We start from the raw sequence: 19,401 nt of genomic DNA on the forward strand, positions 1-19,401 counted from the left end.
TGCTTCCTGCTTCCTCCTGGTCTCCCATGGGGTGCAGGGCCCGAGCACTTGGGCCATCCTCCACTGCACTCCCGGGCCACAGTAGAGAGAGAGCTGGACTGGAAGAGGAGCAACCTGGACTGGTGCCCCAACTGGGACTAGAACCCGGTGTGCCAGCACCGCAGGCGGAGGATTAGCCAAGTGAGCCGCGGCACCGGCCAAGAAAAAAAAATTTAAACAATGATTACCTAAAGTGGGTATAAACTTGCATATTTAGAACAAACATGGTGAGAGGCCTGCCAGTGAGCGGCCATGAAATTGAAGCTGTTTATTTCCTGGGAAATCTGCCTCTCTGGCCATTTCTGAAGAGTGTGGCAGATAAGCTAGCCCTTCCTCCTGCACTGCTGGTATCTTTGGTACCAAAAGCCAACTTAAAAAAACACATAACTCTCAGTGGTTAGTATAAGAATGGCTGCTTTTATTTAGTATGGCTTATGAATTATGTGATCATTAACTCAGCTTGTTTAAATATTTGGGAGCTAATGAGAGATAAAGCCAATAATTGAAAATGAAGTCAACTATTACAATATCTGGCTTTTATATTATTCACATGAGTTTAAATTTCCTTCTGCAAAGCATTTCACATGGCTTGGTGTTTATTAAAATAAATTGATTTACTCTAGCTAAGCTAAGGTTCTGGTGTATTATTTCCCAATTAACGAAGTCCATATGATCTAAATTTTACATCCTCATAATACAGGACTTTCACAGCACTTTTATACATTTCTTGTCTTTTTATTCTTGAGTGAAACGAACACTTGACTCATCTCCAAAAATTTCTCACCTTCTATTTCACTCTGTTCTCAAAAACTGGTGCCACTTTACCTCGACAGTGTTCATGTCTCCTCTTTGGCTTATTATCTACCTTCTGGTCCAGAATCTCTGTAGAGACTGACATGCAGATGAAGGAACAGTAGACCCTCTCTCAGAAGTTGTTCCTGGGCTATACAAACGGCTGGCAGGATGCTGCTTACTGCACAGCCGGCTACCTCCAGGGACAAGTTGTGTTCTTTTTAATCCCCTTGTTATGTCACATCTTTGATCTGTGATGGTAATGAGGGCCTGCTTTAGCGCACCATCCCACACAGCTTTTCCAACTAGGGAATTCATTTAAATCAGTATCGATGCAGTTACTTAAAATCTTGCTTAAATTTTCTAAATGCAACTTGAAGAACCTGTGACACTAGGGAAGCAGCTGAGCCTCTCTGTGGCCCTGCTGACAACCCCTGCACCATTCTGATGGTTCAGCTTTAAGTTTGCAAAAAAGGGGTCCAGGGAAGGCCTTCTAGCCAGAATTTGACCATGCCTGATCTCGGTTGTGGATAGCAAGGTGGATTTCCCCTAATAATTGTCAACTTAGGTACATAATCTTTATCCAGAGTTTTCATATACCGAAGTTGGAATCTCTCCTTTCTCCCCTCAGCTTTATGAAGAAGTTGATGTCTCTTCCTGCATTAAGTGAGATGCATGTCCCTAAGGAATACTGCCTTTTGAGTGTTCATGTGGAAAACCAAAGGTCTGAAACCACTGCCCTAGCAGCACCACAGCAAACCTTTGTAGCTGTGTCGGCAGCCCTGGACCAGCCTGCTCCTGAGAACCAGCCCCTCTGAGTGCAGGCAGCTCAACTCCAGGGTTATCCATCCCTGGGGTCAAGGCAGGGCAACCTCTGCTGCAGTTCTAGGTGCTTCTCTGAGGCAAGCAAGGCAGCCACTTCTTTCTTAAAGTGCTGTCCGCAGTGACCTCCAGTCTCGCTGAAAACTCCAGGTCCTCTTGGTGACCCAAGTTTATTTTCCTCAGCCATCCAGCTTGAAACTGCCTAAGGCGGGGAGCAGTCCGCTTTTTTCTGTCAAGGTCCAGGCAGGCCTTTCAGTCCAGGGGTATCCCTCGCTGTCAAAACTACTCAGCCTGCTGTGAGGGTGCAGAAGCAGCCATAACCAATCTGGGAAGCAGTGGGCTTGACTGTTTTCACTAAGTCAGCCTTGAAATGCCAGATCCTGACCTCAAGGCCCTGTACACCTTTACACACTTTAACACAGGCAGAGTGGAAGCCAAGAGTATCCGGGAGGATTTGCAAAGAGGCTGGGCCTTAGAGTGACAGGGAGTGGGAGACATCTGTGGATCTCTTTAAGTCCACAGGACCATGGGGATGTTGAGGGAGTTGTAGAAGAAGCATCTGGTGGGGTCACTGGAGATTCATTGTGAGGCCGTCAGGGACGTGTGATGATGTTCCTAATGGTGGGAGAATGGTTTTCTGTTGGGTAGTAGTGGGAACTTAGTTATCTTTGAATGTTAAAATGCTTTGAAAAAAGGCCAATTGGGGAGTGAACCAGCAGACAGAAGACCTCTTTCTCTCTCTCTCTGCCTCTCCTTCTTTGTGTAACTCTGACTTTCAAATAAATAAATTAAATAAATTTTTTTTAAAAAAAGTGTTATCAAAGGAACATGCAATTTCAAGAGCTGGAGGGAGCCTTGCATTCACTTTGGAAGTAAGGGAATCGGCAGTCAAATTGGAACCCAGATCTTCTAACTCCAGTCCAGTGATTTTTCTCCTATATTTCTCTGCTCTCTGTTAAGAAAAAAATGCAATTTTTTAATATGCAAATGTCTAGGTTTCAAAGAGCAAACCCTAAAGGTATGATAGCAGGTATCTTTGATAAGAGAATGCTTTTGTGTTTTGAAGTACCTCACTTTTTTTTTCCTGCTCTCTTACAGATGGATAGCTTATGAAGGATCTAATTTCTTAGGGAGACAAATACTACTTGAGTCTAATGAGATCCCAAACTGGACAGTGTACAGTGGGTGGAAAACAATTGGTTCTCTGCGTCCTATGAAACAGGTAAGGAAATACTTGTAAGATCCAAAATACCTGAATTTTCTGGTAGAAATGTCATAAACCACAGCGTCTGAAATGGTAACCTTTAACTTAGTTTGCCATTTATATAGCAGGAAGAACATATTGTGTTGGAGGAATCTTACAGATTTTCTCCAGTTCATAAAACTGCATCTAAATCAACACTGGATTTTAGGTTTAAGTCCCAAGTATTACTGGCCATGCTCCCTTCCTTTCGAAAAATAAGGAATTGTAAGCTCTAGCAAACAATGGGGACAGGAATGAACTTTGATGCTACTCTAGTTTTACTTTTTAAGTATCTGGAATTTTTTTTTCCTTACTTACATAATACTCAGGATGGATTCTGGCAATTTAATTAAAATAGTATGTACTGCACACCTACTGCTTGTCAGTCTTCTGTTCCAGCTTCCCACAGCACGCAGTGTGGCCTGTGGGATCTGCCTTCCTGCTGCTTCTCCAGCCTCATCTCTCTCAGCCCTCTCCCACCCACATAGATGTGCCACATGCAGCACATGTAGCTTTCCCACTCAGGCTCTTACCATAGGCTGTGCCTGCTGCCTGGAACACACTTCCCTCACTGTTGGCCTGTGAGCTCTTCCTCATCTCTGAATTCAGTGCAAGCCTCCTCCTGGATGCCTCCCTCGCCCTGTCTTTATATCCTGAAAGACATGGTTCTTTTCCTAGGAGATACCCATAAAAAGACACCTGGGCTCACTGTACTGAAAACCTCATGAAGGTACAGACCATACATATATTTTGCTTATTGCTGCACACTGAGTGCCTGACACAATGTCTCACACATTGTAGATATTCAGGGATTATTTACTAAATGAAGAAATGAATGTATAACTGGATGAATAAATATTTGATATTATACAAAGCATATGATGATATACATAATTTCTACCCTTTTTCCATTCATCTTTTTTTAAAACTTTTATTTAATAAATATAAATATGCAAAGTACAGCTTTTGGATTACAGTAGCCTTTTCCCTACCATAACTTCCCTCCCACCCACAACCCTCCCATCTCCTGCTCCCTCTCCCATCCCATTCACATCAAGATTCATTTTCAATTATCTTTATATACAGAAGATCAATTTAGTATATATTAAGTAAAGATTTCAACAGTTTGCACCCACACAGAAACACAAAGTATAAAGTACTGTTTGAGTACTAGTTATAGCATTAATTCACCTAGTATAACACATGAAGGACAGAGATCCTACATGGGGAATAAGTGCACAGTGACTCCTGTTGTTGATTTAACAATTTGACACTCTTGTTTATGGCGTCAGTAATCACCCTAGGCTCTTGTCATGAGTTGCCAAGGCTGTGGAAGCCTTTTGAATTCGCTGACTCCAATCTTATCTAGACAAGGCCATAGTCAAAGTGGAAGTTCTCTCCTCCCTTCAGAGAAAGGTACCTCCTTCTTTGATGGCCCATTCTTTCCGCTGGGATCTCACTCTCAGAGATCTCTCTGTAGGTCTGTCTGTCTTCTTCTTTCTCTCTCTCTCCTCTCTCCTTTTTTTTTTTTTTTTTTTACCACAGTGCTTGGCTTTCCATGCCTGAAATACTCTCATGGGTTTTTTAGCTGGATCTGAATGCCTCAAGGGCTGGTTCTGATTTCTACCTTACTGAGCTTAAATTTTTATTGGGTGAAACACATCCAATTCACAGTGAGTGTTTGGCACAATAATTAAGATGTTGCTTGGGATACCTGCCATCTTTTATCAGCTTGACTGGGCTGGAGTCCTGGCTCTGCTTACTAATCCAGCTTCCTGCTAATGCACACCCTGGGAGGCAGAAGTTGACGGCTCAAGGACTTGGGTCCCTGCCACCAACATGGAAGACCCATATTGAGATCTGGGCTCTGGGCTTCAGCCTGGCCCAGCACTAGCTGCTGCAGGCACTGAAGGAGTAAATGAGAGGATGGAAGATCCTCTGTCTTGCAAGTAAAATGAAAATAAAGTGTAAAACATATCCAAAGTAGTAAAATTAAAAAAAAAAAAAGTGATATGTAAGCATCAAAAACCACAGGCAGGGCTTGGTTGAGAGAGGGGAAGTCTCATTGTGTTTGGCAGTGGGAAGAGTTTATAGAGGGTAGAAAGCTCAAGTGAGGTCCTTGGGTGTGAGGTCCAGTGGATTTGCTGTTTCTACCTCCTTTTAGAAACACTTTCTCACTGGATTTGGACTGTAGTCCTTTGAAGTACGAATTATCCCCATTTTTCTAGTTGGAAAAATAAGGCTAGGAGGTAAAGCACATTTGAGGAAGTTGTATCTAAGTGAGTGTTTGAACCTGAATGTGTTAGTTTCTAAAAATCTTTGTATATAAAGCACCCACACTCTTCTTCCCTCTAAAATAAGGTCAGCCTTGAGAGTCCCACAATGTATTCCAGGCGCTGAGCTAAGTGTAGCCCGGGGGATGTAGGTGCTGAGGCTCAGAGGTGCTGACTTCACAGAACGTTAAACAGTAGCCAGAAACTTTTAACCTAACTTGTCTTCTCATCCCTGTCATACGAACACACACACACACACACACACACACACGACCTAGCTCATTGCCACGACTCTTGGCTACGCTGGCTGTGCTGCTTGTAAGCAGTGTGACCTTGGTGAATCACTTCATTTCTTGGCATCTTGGATTTCTCTTTGGTAAAACCATGATCACACTGCGTCCGTCTCATTGTGAGGCTTAAGTAAAATAGTGGATGTCCAGTTTCTGCTGTAACAACTGACTCATTTTCCTGTGGTGATAACATTTATTTTGAAAGTGTTATTTACAGTGCCACTTGGGAGAACCAGAGGCACTCTTCTGAGGGTTACTAAATCCTTAGTGTCATTCTTGGGCATGGGATCGCATGACCTCTGCATGTTGCTTTTTCCTCCCTTGTAATCAATCATGTGGGATGATGGATAATTCTACTGGAAAGCCATAGGAAAAAGCAAGGTGTAAAAACAGGAATTCCGTTTATTTCTTACTAACTACATAATAATGCAAATCCTATTCTGTTAAAAACTTTGTAGCCAAGCTTAACACTGACAGTATTTTCCTCAATTTTGAATGGTGTTTCCTTCCCTAGGGAAGGATGTTCCTTTCCACTGGTCAGGATCCTCAGACAAAGGATAACTTATGTACTGTCTAATTTTACATGGAAGTTTTTTGACAATGAAAATGATCCTTTAAGATTGATTTATTTGAAAGACAGAGATAGAGACAGAGTAAGAGAGATTTTTCCATTTACTGGTTCATTCCCCAAATGTCTGTAAGTAAGCCTGGGCTGGGCCAGGCCAGAGCCAGAAATTCCATCTGGGTTTCCTATGTGGGTTGCAGGGACACAAGTAGTTGGGATGTCATATGCTGCCTTCCCAGGTGCATAGCAAACTGGACAGGAAATGAGTAGCCAAGACAAACTGGACTTCAATATGGGATGCAGGTGTCCCAGTGCATTGTGCCACAGTACCTGCCCCTAAAAATATGATTACATTGTGCCTTAATTTAGGAACCACATGATTCCTACTCTGATTAAACATCTACCCTGATTAAACATTTAAGTGTAAAATATGTCAGTAGATTTCACTGTTGACTATTTAGGCCACAGCTTTGAAACTCAGCAAAGGAATTTTGGCTTTCTAAAATGGTAGCTGGTAGATCACATTTAGGGTACTAGTATTACTTTAGCTCATATTATTTAGAAAATCAGAGATGATTAAAATGTGATCCTCTGTCAGGTTGGGGATTTGGAAATCACCAAGGTACTTACACCACCTATCAGTGTTTTCCCATATAACAACAAGGGAGTCAGACTACCAATGTGTAACAAGGGTAATTAATTAGCACCTTGTTTGAGTTAATTGATTACAACTCTGATGTTTGGTCCTAAAGTAATTGGAATCCTGTCGTCTGTGAAGGGCATACCTGTTTTTTTACATGTACAAAGTAGTGAAAATATAATAAAGACATACTTAAGCTTCAAGAATTAATAATGGTTATAAGACCAAGTCGAGTTACAGAAATTTAAGCACGTTATGAATGTGGAAGGTGTTTAGAAGCATTTAAAACATTCTGCTAAATCTTGTTCACCTGCTTTCAATGACCAGTTTGCCCTTCTTTTTGCTTAGGTGCTCAGAATATTTAGTCCTTAGGAAAGCTAAACAATCCAGCAATTTACCAAAATTCATCAGACCTCACATTGATCTAAACTGCAAAAGCACACTATTCACTGGTGATCTTAACCATAATGCCAGGTTGAATTTACCTAAGCACTTCCTTTTCTGAGTCAAAGTCTTAGTAACAGACCCTTTGTTTTTATTTAGCCCAGGTTCTCATTGGGAGCCCAGTACCCAACCAAAGGTAGGGATATTGGGTGTCCTGTGTTTTGCTTTATTAGGGCTGGAGGCCTACGTCATGGGCTAGAAAATGGGTTCTGTTGAACTTTAGTTATGTGCCCTGCTCTTTAACTGCCTTATACTGCCATCTTTGAAATTAGTTTCTTATTCTAGCATAGGCCTTGGAACATTCTGGTTAAGAGGAAGGGTTTTATTATAGGCAGATCTGGCTTCCTCCATTCATTGTTAACCTTATTTGTAAAACTAGGGTCATAATTACATATTTTTTTAAGATTTATGTATTTTACTTGAAAGTCAAGAGTTACAGAGAGAATAGAGAGTTCTTCTGTCTGCTGTTTCACTCCCCAAATGGTGACAAAAGCTGGCAAAGCCGAAGCCAGGAGCTTTCTCCAGGTCTCCCATGTGGTAGCAGAGTCCCAAGCACTTGAGCCATCTTCAGGTGCTTTTCCCAGGTCATTAGCAGGGAGCTGGGTGGGAAGTGGAGCAGCCTGGATTCGAACTGGTGCCCTTATGGGATGCCGTGTGGTATCACAGGTAGCAACTTTATTCTCTATGCCACAACACCAGCCTGTTATACTAAAAGGGTTGTTCTGGTTATTTATTCTGACAAGTAACAGCGGCACAGAAAGCTTTTATCTTACTGATTTACATATACTAAAGTAGTCATAATTATTAGCTTATTATCCTTAGACACAAGTTCCAGATTAAATATTTTAAAAATTCCTGAACATACTCTAGGATAAGGGACAACGTCCTTGGTTACCCAATTTTTTAAAATTGGCATGATTAAACATAGTCTTGTCCCTAAAAGAAACATGAAGATTTATGTAAACAAGGGTTGTCTCTGGGGGCCTGGCATTGTGGCTAAAGCCACTGCCTTTGACACTGGCATCCCATATGGGCACCTGTTTTGAGTTCTGGCTGCTCCAGTTCTGATCCAGCTCCCTGCTGGTGACCTGGGAAAGCAGCAGAAGATGGCCCAAGTCCTTAGGCCTCTGCACCAATGTGGGAGACCAAAGAGGCTCCTGGTCTTGGACTGGTCCATCTCTGGCAGTTGTGGTCACCTGGGGAGTGAACCAGAGGATGGAAGATCTCTCTCACTCTCTGTCTCCTTCTCTCTGTGTAAACTCTGCCTTTCAAATAAATGAACAAATCTTTAAAAAGTTGTCATTGCTACTGAATCTCTCAGCTGTCTTGGTTTTTCAGGATCCTCCACAGCAGTATTGTGACAATTAACATAGCTCAAGGCAGTATTCCTGATTACTGTACTCGTCTTTCTTGAACTCTAAGACCTTTGCAGGTATTTATTCCACACCCCTACTGTCCTGTGCCAGGCTGAGACACTTGAGGCACTCATCAAGTCCCTAAGTTCTCATCAGCTGGCCGTCTGCCACTTATAATTCTAGTGGATGCAATTATTGCTTTTGACCAAAAATACTTTCACTGGGGACTTTTCAGAAAGTGTAATAGAGATTGTACAATTTAAGTGTTTTGCTCAATAGTCTCAAGAATTTATCAGTAAAATTATTCTTTGTATTTGTGACAGGGAATAACAGTGAATGAAATACAAATAAGCTGGTAACCTCTCAGCTTTCCTTCTTTGTAAAGACTGATTTGCAGATTCAAAAAGTTATTTCTAAATGGCTGTTTCTTCCAACACAGCCTGCTGTATACATCAGAATAAAGAACCGAGCCCAGGATGAGTATCTAACAGTCACTGGAAATATAACTGACCCGAGGGCAACTTCCGTGTGCATTTCCCCCTACAGTGGAAAGAACACTCAGATCTGGCACTACTGTCGAGGACTCTTTAAATCCAAGGTAAATAACCCCTCGGATGAGTACCCCATTTTTTTTGGTCCTTGATTTCCTTTTGGAAACTAGAATCTTGCCAAGTCAACCAGCCTGATAAAATAATGCAGCTTCCTAAAAACAGTTCGTTGTATAATTGTAACAAAACTGATATGTATTATAAAATTGAATTGAGTGGTTTTTGACCTAGAAAATTCAGCATTAGTGAAAACATAGAATAAATGTCCTCTGTTTCTGAGAAACATCTATACTTTTTGCTGTGAACTGTCATGGCTATCAAAAGCCCTTGGTTAAAATTTATGGCAGGTATCATTTACTACACGAAAATGATTTTAAAACCAATTATGTAGCCCGGCATTGCGGCTCACTAGGCTAATCCTCCACCTTGCGGCGCCGGCACAAGACTTTGGATCTGATTGCACGGTATGCTTTTTTGAGACATTCCTTATTTGATGGCTCAAATAAAATCAACTAGGTGATTATAAACATGTTGAAACCTTTCCATTTGCAAAATACACAATGAGGTAGAAGAAAGAAGCTGTTATTGGAATGTCTTTTGAAAAGTAGAAATTAAATTCTATGACTCCTCTGTTACGTTTGATGCCATAGAGCACTAGTTTAAAAACACTTAAAACTGCATTTTATTGTTTATCACCCATGGATTTTCTACTTCTCATGCTTCAAATATGAAAAGCAAAAATTTAGACGAAATTATTGTCTGGATATCTTTAGCACATCGCCCTGTGTTTATATAAGAAAACCAAGCTCAGTGTAATAAATTTTAAATAGGGATTTAACATTTAATTTCAATTCAGCAAGCCTTTATTGAATAACTACTGTCAAATGCAGTCATCCTTTTAAAAACAAGTACTTCTATTTCAGGGTTACTTGTTTCACCTCCCCTGAGCCATAAGGAAGACTCAAAAGGTGGTTTGCTGGAATTATTATATATAGTATTTTTTGGGTGAGACACAGCCCCTTAATGTCTGTGATTTGTTCACCTGAAAGAAAAGGGACCCAATCCAATTTGTTCTAGCAAACAAGGTACTGACAGTTTATTTCTGAACCCTTTCAGGCCAGTGATACATGTCTCGATGTGATTGGTGGCCGGGACATACCTGGAGCTAGGGTAGCCCTATGGACTGAACATGGGCAGTTGAGGCAGAAGTGGAGACTAAATAAAAATGGAACCATCAGCTCTTACCTCAGTGATCAACTTGTCCTTGATGTCAAAGGTGGGTCATGGATAACACCCAGTGCTGTTTATTTCCTGAATATCAGTTTAAGTTCCAAACCTCTTCCTCCTCCTAGGTAAAAGACCATCTCATGTATTAGAGAAGAAAATCATAGTCATTTTATAGTATGCTTGGAAATTGTTAGGATATGCAGTTCTGCAAACAGCTATTTGGATCAAGCAAAAAAAAAAAACTTAGGTGTAGGTTTTTGTTCATTGGTGCAGTTGTAAAGTTTTCCTTTGCTACATGGGCTCTGAGAAACTTTGACACCTGAAGCATCCTAAACCAAAGAATAAATGTCCTCTGTTTCTGAGAAACATCTAAACTTTTTGCTGTGAACTCTCACAGCTATCAAAAGCCCTCAGTTAAAATTTATGGCAGGTATCAATTAAACTTGCTTGTGAATACAACAAAGACAAGGCCAATATTACCCATGGCTATTGCTTTAATTGGTTTAGTCACAGCCACTGTTGGTGTAGGAAAAAAAATCACAGTACCTGACATTCAGCCAAAGTTCTGTCAAAGCACTTTGTTCCAAAGAATCACATTGTTAGGGATCAATGCTTATATGATCATGTATTATACCTTTTAATTTTTCAATTTGAGTCATGAGGTCCAATAGGAGGTGAGTAATGGCTAAGTCTGTTGGAACTCAGTTTCCCATCTCAGACTGCTTGTTTGTGTAGGACCAATTAATCTACACAGTGGGCTGAGCAAAAGCTTGTGAAAACTGTGAACTTGCTCAGCAGCTGCATGAACAAATAACCTTTTCTCTTGGAATTTCTGTTGTAGTAGGAAATTATTGTGACAAGACTCATGTCATTGTAAACCAGCCCCTGGAGGGAGAAACAACACAGCAGTGGGACATTGAAATATTGTGAGAATCAACACCATCCCTAGAAGGAGCAAAGGAAGAAGGAACCGCACATCCTTTGCCTTGTGCATGTGTGAAGGAAGCTGCTGTCAGCACATTCCTGTTGGGATCACTGAGCGGAATGAACTCTCTCCAGGTTCCATCCAAGACTGTTGCTCTTAACCATGGAAAAGCTCAAAATATCCTTGCCAGTTACTCAGTGTTCCTGTGAAGGAAATGTTACTATTTCTGGGAAAAATTCTCTCTTCCTGACTGATCTACAGTTGTGGTGAGCAAAGTTCCTGAAATCTCTCTTTTCCCCCCAGTCCACCAAACATGAATCCCTGCTAGCTGATTACAGGATACTGGTTCTGTCACCTGGGCTAGTTATTAACGTCCTACTACATGCTTGTATGAGTATAAGGAACAGGGAAACTAATTCCTGTGAGTCATACTTTTGCAAAAAGATGAGTAATTTTAGCACTATCTGCAGATTTATTTACTAAGCCTTCCTGTTAAGCTGCTGCATTAAACCCTGAAGTTTCTATGAGGCTTTTCTGATTGAAGCACCTCATGAATATTTATACTTGTAACTGCTCCTAGGGGAGGGACCTAGTTTTGTCAGGAAAAAGGCCCATGTATTGGAGTGTTTTCTGTGGTCATTGTTTCCTTAGCCCTTCTAGCTAAAAAAAGTACAGAGAACCTATGGCCAACCTTGCACTCTAACAGTGGTTACCGCCCTATTACTGTCTGAGCCCTAGATTTTGCCTGATCTGCCCTCAAGCAGAAGTGCCAGTCAACAATTTTCTTTGCCTGAAGTAAAGGGAAATTTCAAATTAAAACAAAGTAGCATTTGATTAATTTTTAAGTAAAGGTGGAGTTGGTTTCTTAACTAAAGGACAGAAAACTTAGTTTTACAATCCCATTTGAAATACCTTTCATTTAAGCAAAATCAGGTAAGAAATCATCTTTGACTTGGTTTCCATTAATCACCACCACTTGTACCATCACAATTCCCACACATTCTTCCTTCCTGAGTTAAACTTACATTGAGCCAGCAGTTCATTCTCTCCTACCTTTTGACAAAAAGCAGAAAAATGCTCTATTTTTATATAGAAAGAATAAACTCTGTGATGGTTTTTTCTAAAATATCAACTTATATGCACTTTAGAATGTAAAATAACAGTGAATGGTTAGAGACCCATTATTTTGAGTATTTTTATAGACTTGGTCTTTCCATGTAAATACTGGGTTTTTCCCTTAAATCTCAGGCTTTTCTCTTGTCATCTGTTAAGCAGCATCTGTAAAAGTCCCTTTCCCACAGATGTTGAGTGCCTCTCAATGGTGTGGCAGTATTATTTAATAAATCTTAGGTTACAGAGATAACTTTAACTGGTGAACATGTGTATAGACAAAGGTATGATAATTTCACTGTAAAAAACCAAGTTATGAATCTTTCTTCTTTGTGTTAATTGTTTAAAATTTTCCTAGAGCTAAGGAGGCTCTTTAAAGAAGTTGTTTCTTCCAAAGAACAAAGACAAGCCAGCATAAGGACGTTTAATTCTAAATGATACATTTATTGGAGTTGTGCCTTTTGTACCACACTGGATTAAATAAACTTGTTAAAAGTATGGTTTTTTCACTTTGAGGAATATTAATTTGCTGTTCTTTCTTTCCTGTGCCCCTGTTAGCACATGGTAACAGGTGGGTCTCAAGTTCATAGAAACATAGGTAAGGAAAGTTAAATTCATGGTTTCAACTCTTAAAATGTATCCTGTGAATAATTATAGATCTCAGTTTTTTCCAACCAAGTGCCCTCATGACCATTCCTTCTACCTATTCTATTAAAACAACAGTAGCTACAAAACTATCAAGTCTTTACTTTTTCTTTAGAATGTACATATAAACAGAATTGGATTGTATAAAGGTGCTAGACTACTTGGATTAAACATTCGGTCCAGAGGGATAAGACCAGGCTTTCCTTTTCCTCATCTGTAGTAAGTTTCAGGTCCTTGACTGAAATAGCTGAAGTGTTCCAGATTTGCTTCAGTGCCTCCATATGTGACAAAGGAAAGCGAAGTCCATGAGACTGCAAAAGGAACAATTAGGCAATTAAGTGGCACTGCCATTTAAACTTCCCCAATTCTTAATAGATTGATACCTTTCCTAATTATGAAATTTGTTTCAGGTAAGCGATTTGCAAACTCCCATATGAAAGCTTAGATTTCATAAGAACCATTCTCCTTTATGTAGTAAGTGACAGAGGTCTTCTGAAATGCCTCACATTTATTATAGTATAGCTTTCCTGTGAGGCCATAGGTCCCAGTTACTATTTTAAAACTTGGGGTGTGTGGATCACAGCCCTGTCAATCATGTGAATAGTAAGTCTATTTATCAGCCACAAAAAGCAAACCTTTAAATAAAATGTTTCTTCTCAGTCACCACCCAGAGCACACAGCAAAGCCACTTGTGTTTAGCTGTAACAAACCTCTGTTTCCTCCTCACTTCCCATCATGTGTGTGTCTCTCTTATTCTTTAAGGAATGATAGATGTAAATCATCTTTTCTTGAGCTTCATCCTTTAAAAAAAAAAAAGTATTAGAGTTTTCCAAAAGGTCACCAGCAACTGAATACTGTAAACAATCTTTTGGGCAAAAAGTTAAGTTCTACATATAAATGAGGATACTTTTTGAAAATTTTATGAGAATTAAATGTTTCTATTTTGGAGCAAAAAATTTTCAAGCCCAAACATCAAAGGAACTTTGGAAAATCTTAGTTTTTTTCATGATGTACATTTTCTATCTGTAGATTTCAAAATTTTTCATACCAAAATACACCTAATTCCATTTTCCTATGAACTGCTACTTCTACATAGCAATTAATGGGTGCCCTACATCTATCCGTTAGAGCATCTTCAGAAACTAGATTTAATTGAAAAAGTAACAATTTAATCATGAAACACTCCTTTTCATCATACGCATCAAAATGATCTTGATATCCCTAGTATAATTTGACAATTTTCTTAAACAATACCAGCTGTGTGATCTCTAAAAAAAAATTGTTTCAGTTACAGTAGTCTCTCAAATAGTTTTAACTTCCCTCTCCTTACCCACCCTCCTGGCCTGCAGTTCCACTTATCATATCTTCCAGAACCTTTAGTCATTCCTTGTTACCCCTTAGATAATTTGGTCTGACGATGTCTCAGACTAATTGATTATCTGAATAACAAGGATTTTTTTTTTAATAAAACATGGGAGTGTGTATTTGTGAGGTTTTATATGTATTATACACCAGGTATGGCCCTGAAGGCTAGAACATTGGTTAGGGAAGAGAGACACATAAGCGATCATTCTCAGCATTATCTCCAAAGAGAGTATGAGAGCAGAGTGAAGCGATGGGCTATGAGATAATTCCAAAAACCCACAGGATTGTACTCAAGAACTTCTACTAAAATATAAACATAGAGACTAACCCAGATCAGAGGAATCCCCAGAATTTAAAATTTTAAAACTTCACAGTTGATTCTATGATAGCCAATCAGTTTTTGGAACTGCTGGGCCAAGTGGCAAGATCATAGAATATAGATTTTTGTTAACCACATATATTTGATCTGTGCAGAGGACTCATGAACAGGGCCTGTAGCAGGATGGGAAGCAAAGGACAGGCATTAATCACAAAAGGAGAATGAAGGAGGGTTCAGTGGGGATGAGAAGGTTTCAAAAGGCCAACAGGCAGGAAAAGTCAGAATCGACACAGTGAGATTTGGGTATTTTTTGGGGTGACATGATGGCATTAACCTGTGAACACACATGGATTCCTGAAGGAGAAGAGCAGGAATCTCTGGCTAATCTGACAACCCATGGCTTGTGATGCAAATTCCCTGAGGAAACTTCCTCTGTGGATACTCACGGACTGGTCCTGATCTGGCCCTACTGTGAGGATGATGTGGTCTCTAAACTGCAGGCTCACTGTGCTGTCCAGTCGTGGTAACTCTCCACCTATAAAACCTCAAGGAAAAACCCAGCCTTCAGAAAAGGAAACCAGCAGCTTCAAACATGCTAGAAAGGGCCACTATTCAAGAAATGACAAATTGACTGCAAATTTGCCAGTGAATCCAAACAGCGCCCTCCCCAACACAAGTATTCACAAAGCCCAATTTGGTGTATTAACAAATACAGGTTATATCCTAGAGCTCATTCTTAGAGTGAAGGCAGACACACAATTTGCAAAAATAAAGTTATTTATGACACCTATTTAGTGTGCTTATTAAGACCACTGAAGCCAGATAGTGATCACAAAAAGCAGGCCATGGTACCTTCTGCACAAAACACTCCTCCAGTTTCTGTCTTCTACACATTTTTTATTCCACATGTGCACTATGGAAGGGCCACCTGAGTTCAGACTGTACCACCCCACCAACTACCAGTTGTGTGACCATGGTAAATTATTCAGCATATGTAGGTCGCATCATCCAATAAGCTCACAGGTAAGAATCTACTATTTTCTAAATGGGATTTAACAGAGAAAAAGCAGCCACTGAAAACAGATTAACTGTACAGGGTCATGAGGATGGAGAAAGAGGCTAGAAGGATCATAACTTTACTGAATATACAGGGTCTTCTAAAAAGTTCATGGAAAAGGTGTATTGTTGGGGCTGGCACTGTGGCGCAGTGGGGTAAAGCCCTGGCCTGAAGCACCAGCATCCCATTTGGGCACCGATTCTAGTCTCAGCTGTTCCCCTTCTGATCCAGCTCTCTGTGATGGTCTGGGATAGCAATGGAAGATGGCCCAAGTCCTTGGGCTCCTGCACCCATGTGGGAGACCCAGAAGAAGCTCCTGGCTCCTGGCAGCTCCGACCGTTGCGACCATCTGGGGAGTGAACCAGCAGATGGAAGACCTCTCTGTCTCTGTCTCTCTCTATAACTCTTTCAAATAAATAAAATCTTAAAAAAAAAAGTGTATTGTGAAGAAAACCATGGATGGGTTTTAAGAAATTTTGCACCAAAACATTTTTATCATTCCATGTTTCTGCAAAGTTTAAAACACAAATTTACTGATTTGAAAGGCAAAGAATAGTATCTCCCATCCACTGGTTCACTTCTCAGATGCAACAGTGGAAGCTGGCTTAGGCCAAAGCCATGCGCCAAGAACTCGATCCAGATTTTCCAGTGGATGGCAGGGACCCAACCATGAGCTACCATCTACTGCCTCTCAGCAGGAACCTGGAATTGAGAACAGAGCTGGGACTTAAACTTAGGCCCCTGAATATGGACACAGGCTTGCCATTATGCCAAATGCCCACCTTAAAAACTTTTTGAAGTCCCTCATATAATAGTTAAGACAAGGAAAGCGTCAGATAATACGTTCTGGGGCATAAGCTGGTACTTGGCAAACTCTGCTGGTGAAACATTTGCTATTTTGAACATGTCCCATTAAAACTTCCAGGAGTGAGCATTTGGCACAGCACCTAAAACACCAAGACTCATCTTGCCTGCCTGGGTTAAGTTCTGGCTCCATTTCTGATTCCAGGTTCCTGCTAATGCACACCTTGGGAGGCAGCAGTGATGGTTCAAGTACTTGAGTTCCTGTTGTCCACATGGGAGACCTGGATTGATTCTGGGTTCCTGACTTCAGCATGCCCTTATCACAGCTATTGCAGCCATTTGGGGAGTAAAACAATAGATGGAAGACCTTTTTTGGTCTCTTTGCCTTTCAAACCAAATGAAAATAAAGTTGAAATAAAAATCTTCCTAAAAACTAATAAAAATATATACAGAATCAATCTTATAAGTGACCATATAGAGGCTGGTATTGTGGCACATCAGGTTAAGCCTTTGCTTGCAATCCTCCTCTCAGCTAATGTGCCTAGGAAAGCAGTGGAAGGTTGCCCACGTGCCTGGGTCCCAGCCACCCACGTGAGAGACCTAGATAGAATTCTAGGCTACTGGCTTCAGCCTCGTGGGCTATTTGGGACTACATCTCTGTTACTCTGCCTTTTCAATAAAATAAATCTTATAAAAAGATGACCTTATTGATTTTTTATCAGGTGAGAATCTGAAATAGACAAACTTAAAATTATTCTTCTCACTCAGCCCTCCTGAGAAGGGAAAAAAGACAACCCAAGAGCTGGCCTGGTCTTACTGTTCTTGTGCTAAACACAGACAAGTGCACCAAATACCAACATCAGACAACTCTGTGACCATCTCAGACCAAGACAAAAAACACCACCATAAACACATTTCAATTCCAGCTAAAACAAGAACAGCACATAGTATGATTTAAATATGGTTTGCCCCCACCAAAACACATACTGAGGTTTGGCTTTCCATAGGGTGATTAGATCATTAAGAGGGAATGATTGGCTTTTGTATTCCTAGCCCATCACTGTGCTCCTTTCACATGCACACTCTTCCCGGCTCTGCACTTCACCATGATATGACACAGCATATGGCTCTCACCAGAAGCTGAGTACATGCTAGCTTGACTTCCCTCACCTCCACAACTGTACGCCAAAATAAGCCTCTTTCCTTTACAAATCACCCAACCTCAGATAATCGGTAATGGCAACAGAACATGACTAAAACACTGTCCACAATAACCACACATCCCCTTCCCTGGCTAACATGAATGAGTGCTACTTCCGTAACTTTAGCTTCAGACATTCCTCCTGCCTACAATCATAGAATTCCTTTTATTTTCTGATAGCATGGATCCAGAGCCAAGCTTCTGAACTCTCCAAAATTACCTAATCAAGCTCAACTCACATAAATCCTTTCTAATGCACTTTATTTTTTTTTTTTTTTTTTACAGGCAGAGTGGACAGTGAGAGAGTGAGAAAGAGAGACAGAGAGAAAGGTCTTCCTTTGCCGTTGGTTCACCCTCCAATGGCCGGCGCACCGCGCTGATCCGATGGCAGGAGCCAGGTACTTCTCCTGGTCTCCCATGGGGTGCAGGGCCCAAGCACTTGGACCATCCTCCACTGCACTCCCTGGCCACAGCAGAGAGCTGGCCTGGAAGAGGGGCAACCAGGACAGAATCCGGCGCCCCGACTGGGACTAGAACCCGGTGTGCCGGCGCCGCAAGGCGGAGGATTAGCCTAGTGAGCCGCGGCGCCGGCCTCTAATGCACTTTTACCATACTGCCCCACAGTTCCCAATGGTGTGCAGTCTTTTCTACTGCAACAAGTCAGTAAATGCAACTCTTGAGTTCAGGAATGTGTTCTTGGTGGTCTTTGCTACAGGACACTGACATCGTCCATCCAAGAGTGAATGATGTCATTTTATGTTATATTATGACAGCCTAAACCTGTCAAAATTAGCCACTGACTTGAAGATCAGTGATACCTTGGGCATTCTTGTATTTCATCTGCTGATGGCAACATTTTATCCATTCCTGCCTTAAATACAAGATTACTTCAATGTTCAAATTGTAAAACTTCCTAAAGATGAACACCAGAGTACTCAAAAGTACACATAATATTTCTCACCCCCCCCCCCCAAAGACAGGAATCTTATATCTCATCATGCTGCGATACAGGTTTTTTGCAAATGACTTGGGAGATTCAAGATGCTACAGGCTGAAGCAACAAATCTAGTCCAACCACACAGGCTAAGAACACATGTAGGTCCACATTAATACTAATATATTTCAAACTTTGATCTGCTCAAAAAGGAGCCCACCCAGGAAGGCCTCGAATATCCCACATTTGCCCCTAACCACCTAGAAGGGAAACAGCAAGTTGCACCTGGTATTGTCGGCTCTGTTCCATCTCCTACATGGTACGGGGGTAGCCTATGCATAATAAAATCCTTCTTCATGTCTGATGAAAGCAGTTCTTTGGTGCCTTCCAGCCGCTCTGCAAGCATCCTTAGGAAACCACTTAATCTTCTGGTTGCAACAGTTGTGCTTTCTGCCTGCTAGAAACACAAAGAACTGTGCATTCAGGTCACAGTAACACACAGCACTGCGTTCATTATGGAAATCACAGGGCTCGGGAGGCCAGCACAAGAGACAAGTGTGGCTCATCTGGGAAGAAGGGTTGTAGGGTCCTGACGAGGTAGGGCTTCATTGCCACTGGCCTTTTATTCCTCCTTACCAGGAGAAGTTGCCGCGGTATGCCAGCCCGCAATGCCACATCTTCCTTTGCAGCATCAAACACAAGCCCCGAAATGGTGTCCAAAAGGAAATCTCCCCATGAACTAGATTACGCATGAAGGAAAAAAAAACAGCAGTGAATACACACACACACACACACACACACAC

General features: G+C 41.1%; 2 protein-coding genes across 12 annotated transcripts in view; one reads left to right on the forward strand and one right to left on the reverse strand.

Annotated features, from left to right (window-relative positions):
• The window catches only part of CRYBG3 (crystallin beta-gamma domain containing 3), a 135,229-nt gene extending 122,458 nt beyond the window's left edge, over nucleotides 1-12,771 (forward strand). For 2 of the 4 annotated variants that reach the window (XR_011387807.1, XM_051859382.2), the window contains 4 exons: nucleotides 2,752-2,875; nucleotides 8,903-9,061; nucleotides 10,128-10,287; nucleotides 11,080-12,771. Coding sequence is in view for 2 of the 4 variants with exons in the window: in XM_051859382.2 (XP_051715342.2) it covers nucleotides 2,752-2,875; nucleotides 8,903-9,061; nucleotides 10,128-10,287; nucleotides 11,080-11,168 (532 nt within the window). In the remaining 2 variants the exon portion in view is untranslated. The remainder of the gene's footprint in view (nucleotides 1-2,751; nucleotides 2,876-8,902; nucleotides 9,062-10,127; nucleotides 10,288-11,079) is intronic. The other 2 variants (XR_011387808.1, XM_070071942.1) reach the window with 1 other exon arrangement.
• The window catches only part of RIOX2 (ribosomal oxygenase 2), a 28,394-nt gene continuing 21,689 nt past the window's right edge, over nucleotides 12,697-19,401 (reverse strand). For 2 of the 8 annotated variants that reach the window (XM_008267074.3, XM_070071946.1), the window contains exons 6-10: nucleotides 19,235-19,337; nucleotides 18,884-19,055; nucleotides 15,049-15,146; nucleotides 13,629-13,718; nucleotides 12,697-13,229 (exon numbers count right to left, since the gene is read on the reverse strand). In XM_008267074.3, the coding sequence (XP_008265296.2) occupies nucleotides 13,071-13,229; nucleotides 13,629-13,718; nucleotides 15,049-15,146; nucleotides 18,884-19,055; nucleotides 19,235-19,337 (622 nt within the window). In that variant the 3' untranslated portion in view covers nucleotides 12,697-13,070. Of the gene's footprint in view, nucleotides 13,230-13,553; nucleotides 13,719-14,611; nucleotides 15,147-18,883; nucleotides 19,056-19,234; nucleotides 19,338-19,401 lie in introns of all 8 variants that reach the window. The other 6 variants (XR_011387809.1, XR_011387810.1, XR_011387811.1 and 3 more) reach the window with 6 other exon arrangements.

This window comes from Oryctolagus cuniculus, chromosome 4 (assembly GCF_964237555.1).
Source record: "Oryctolagus cuniculus chromosome 4, mOryCun1.1, whole genome shotgun sequence".
In the NCBI taxonomy this organism is placed as follows: Eukaryota; Metazoa; Chordata; class Mammalia; order Lagomorpha; family Leporidae; genus Oryctolagus; species Oryctolagus cuniculus.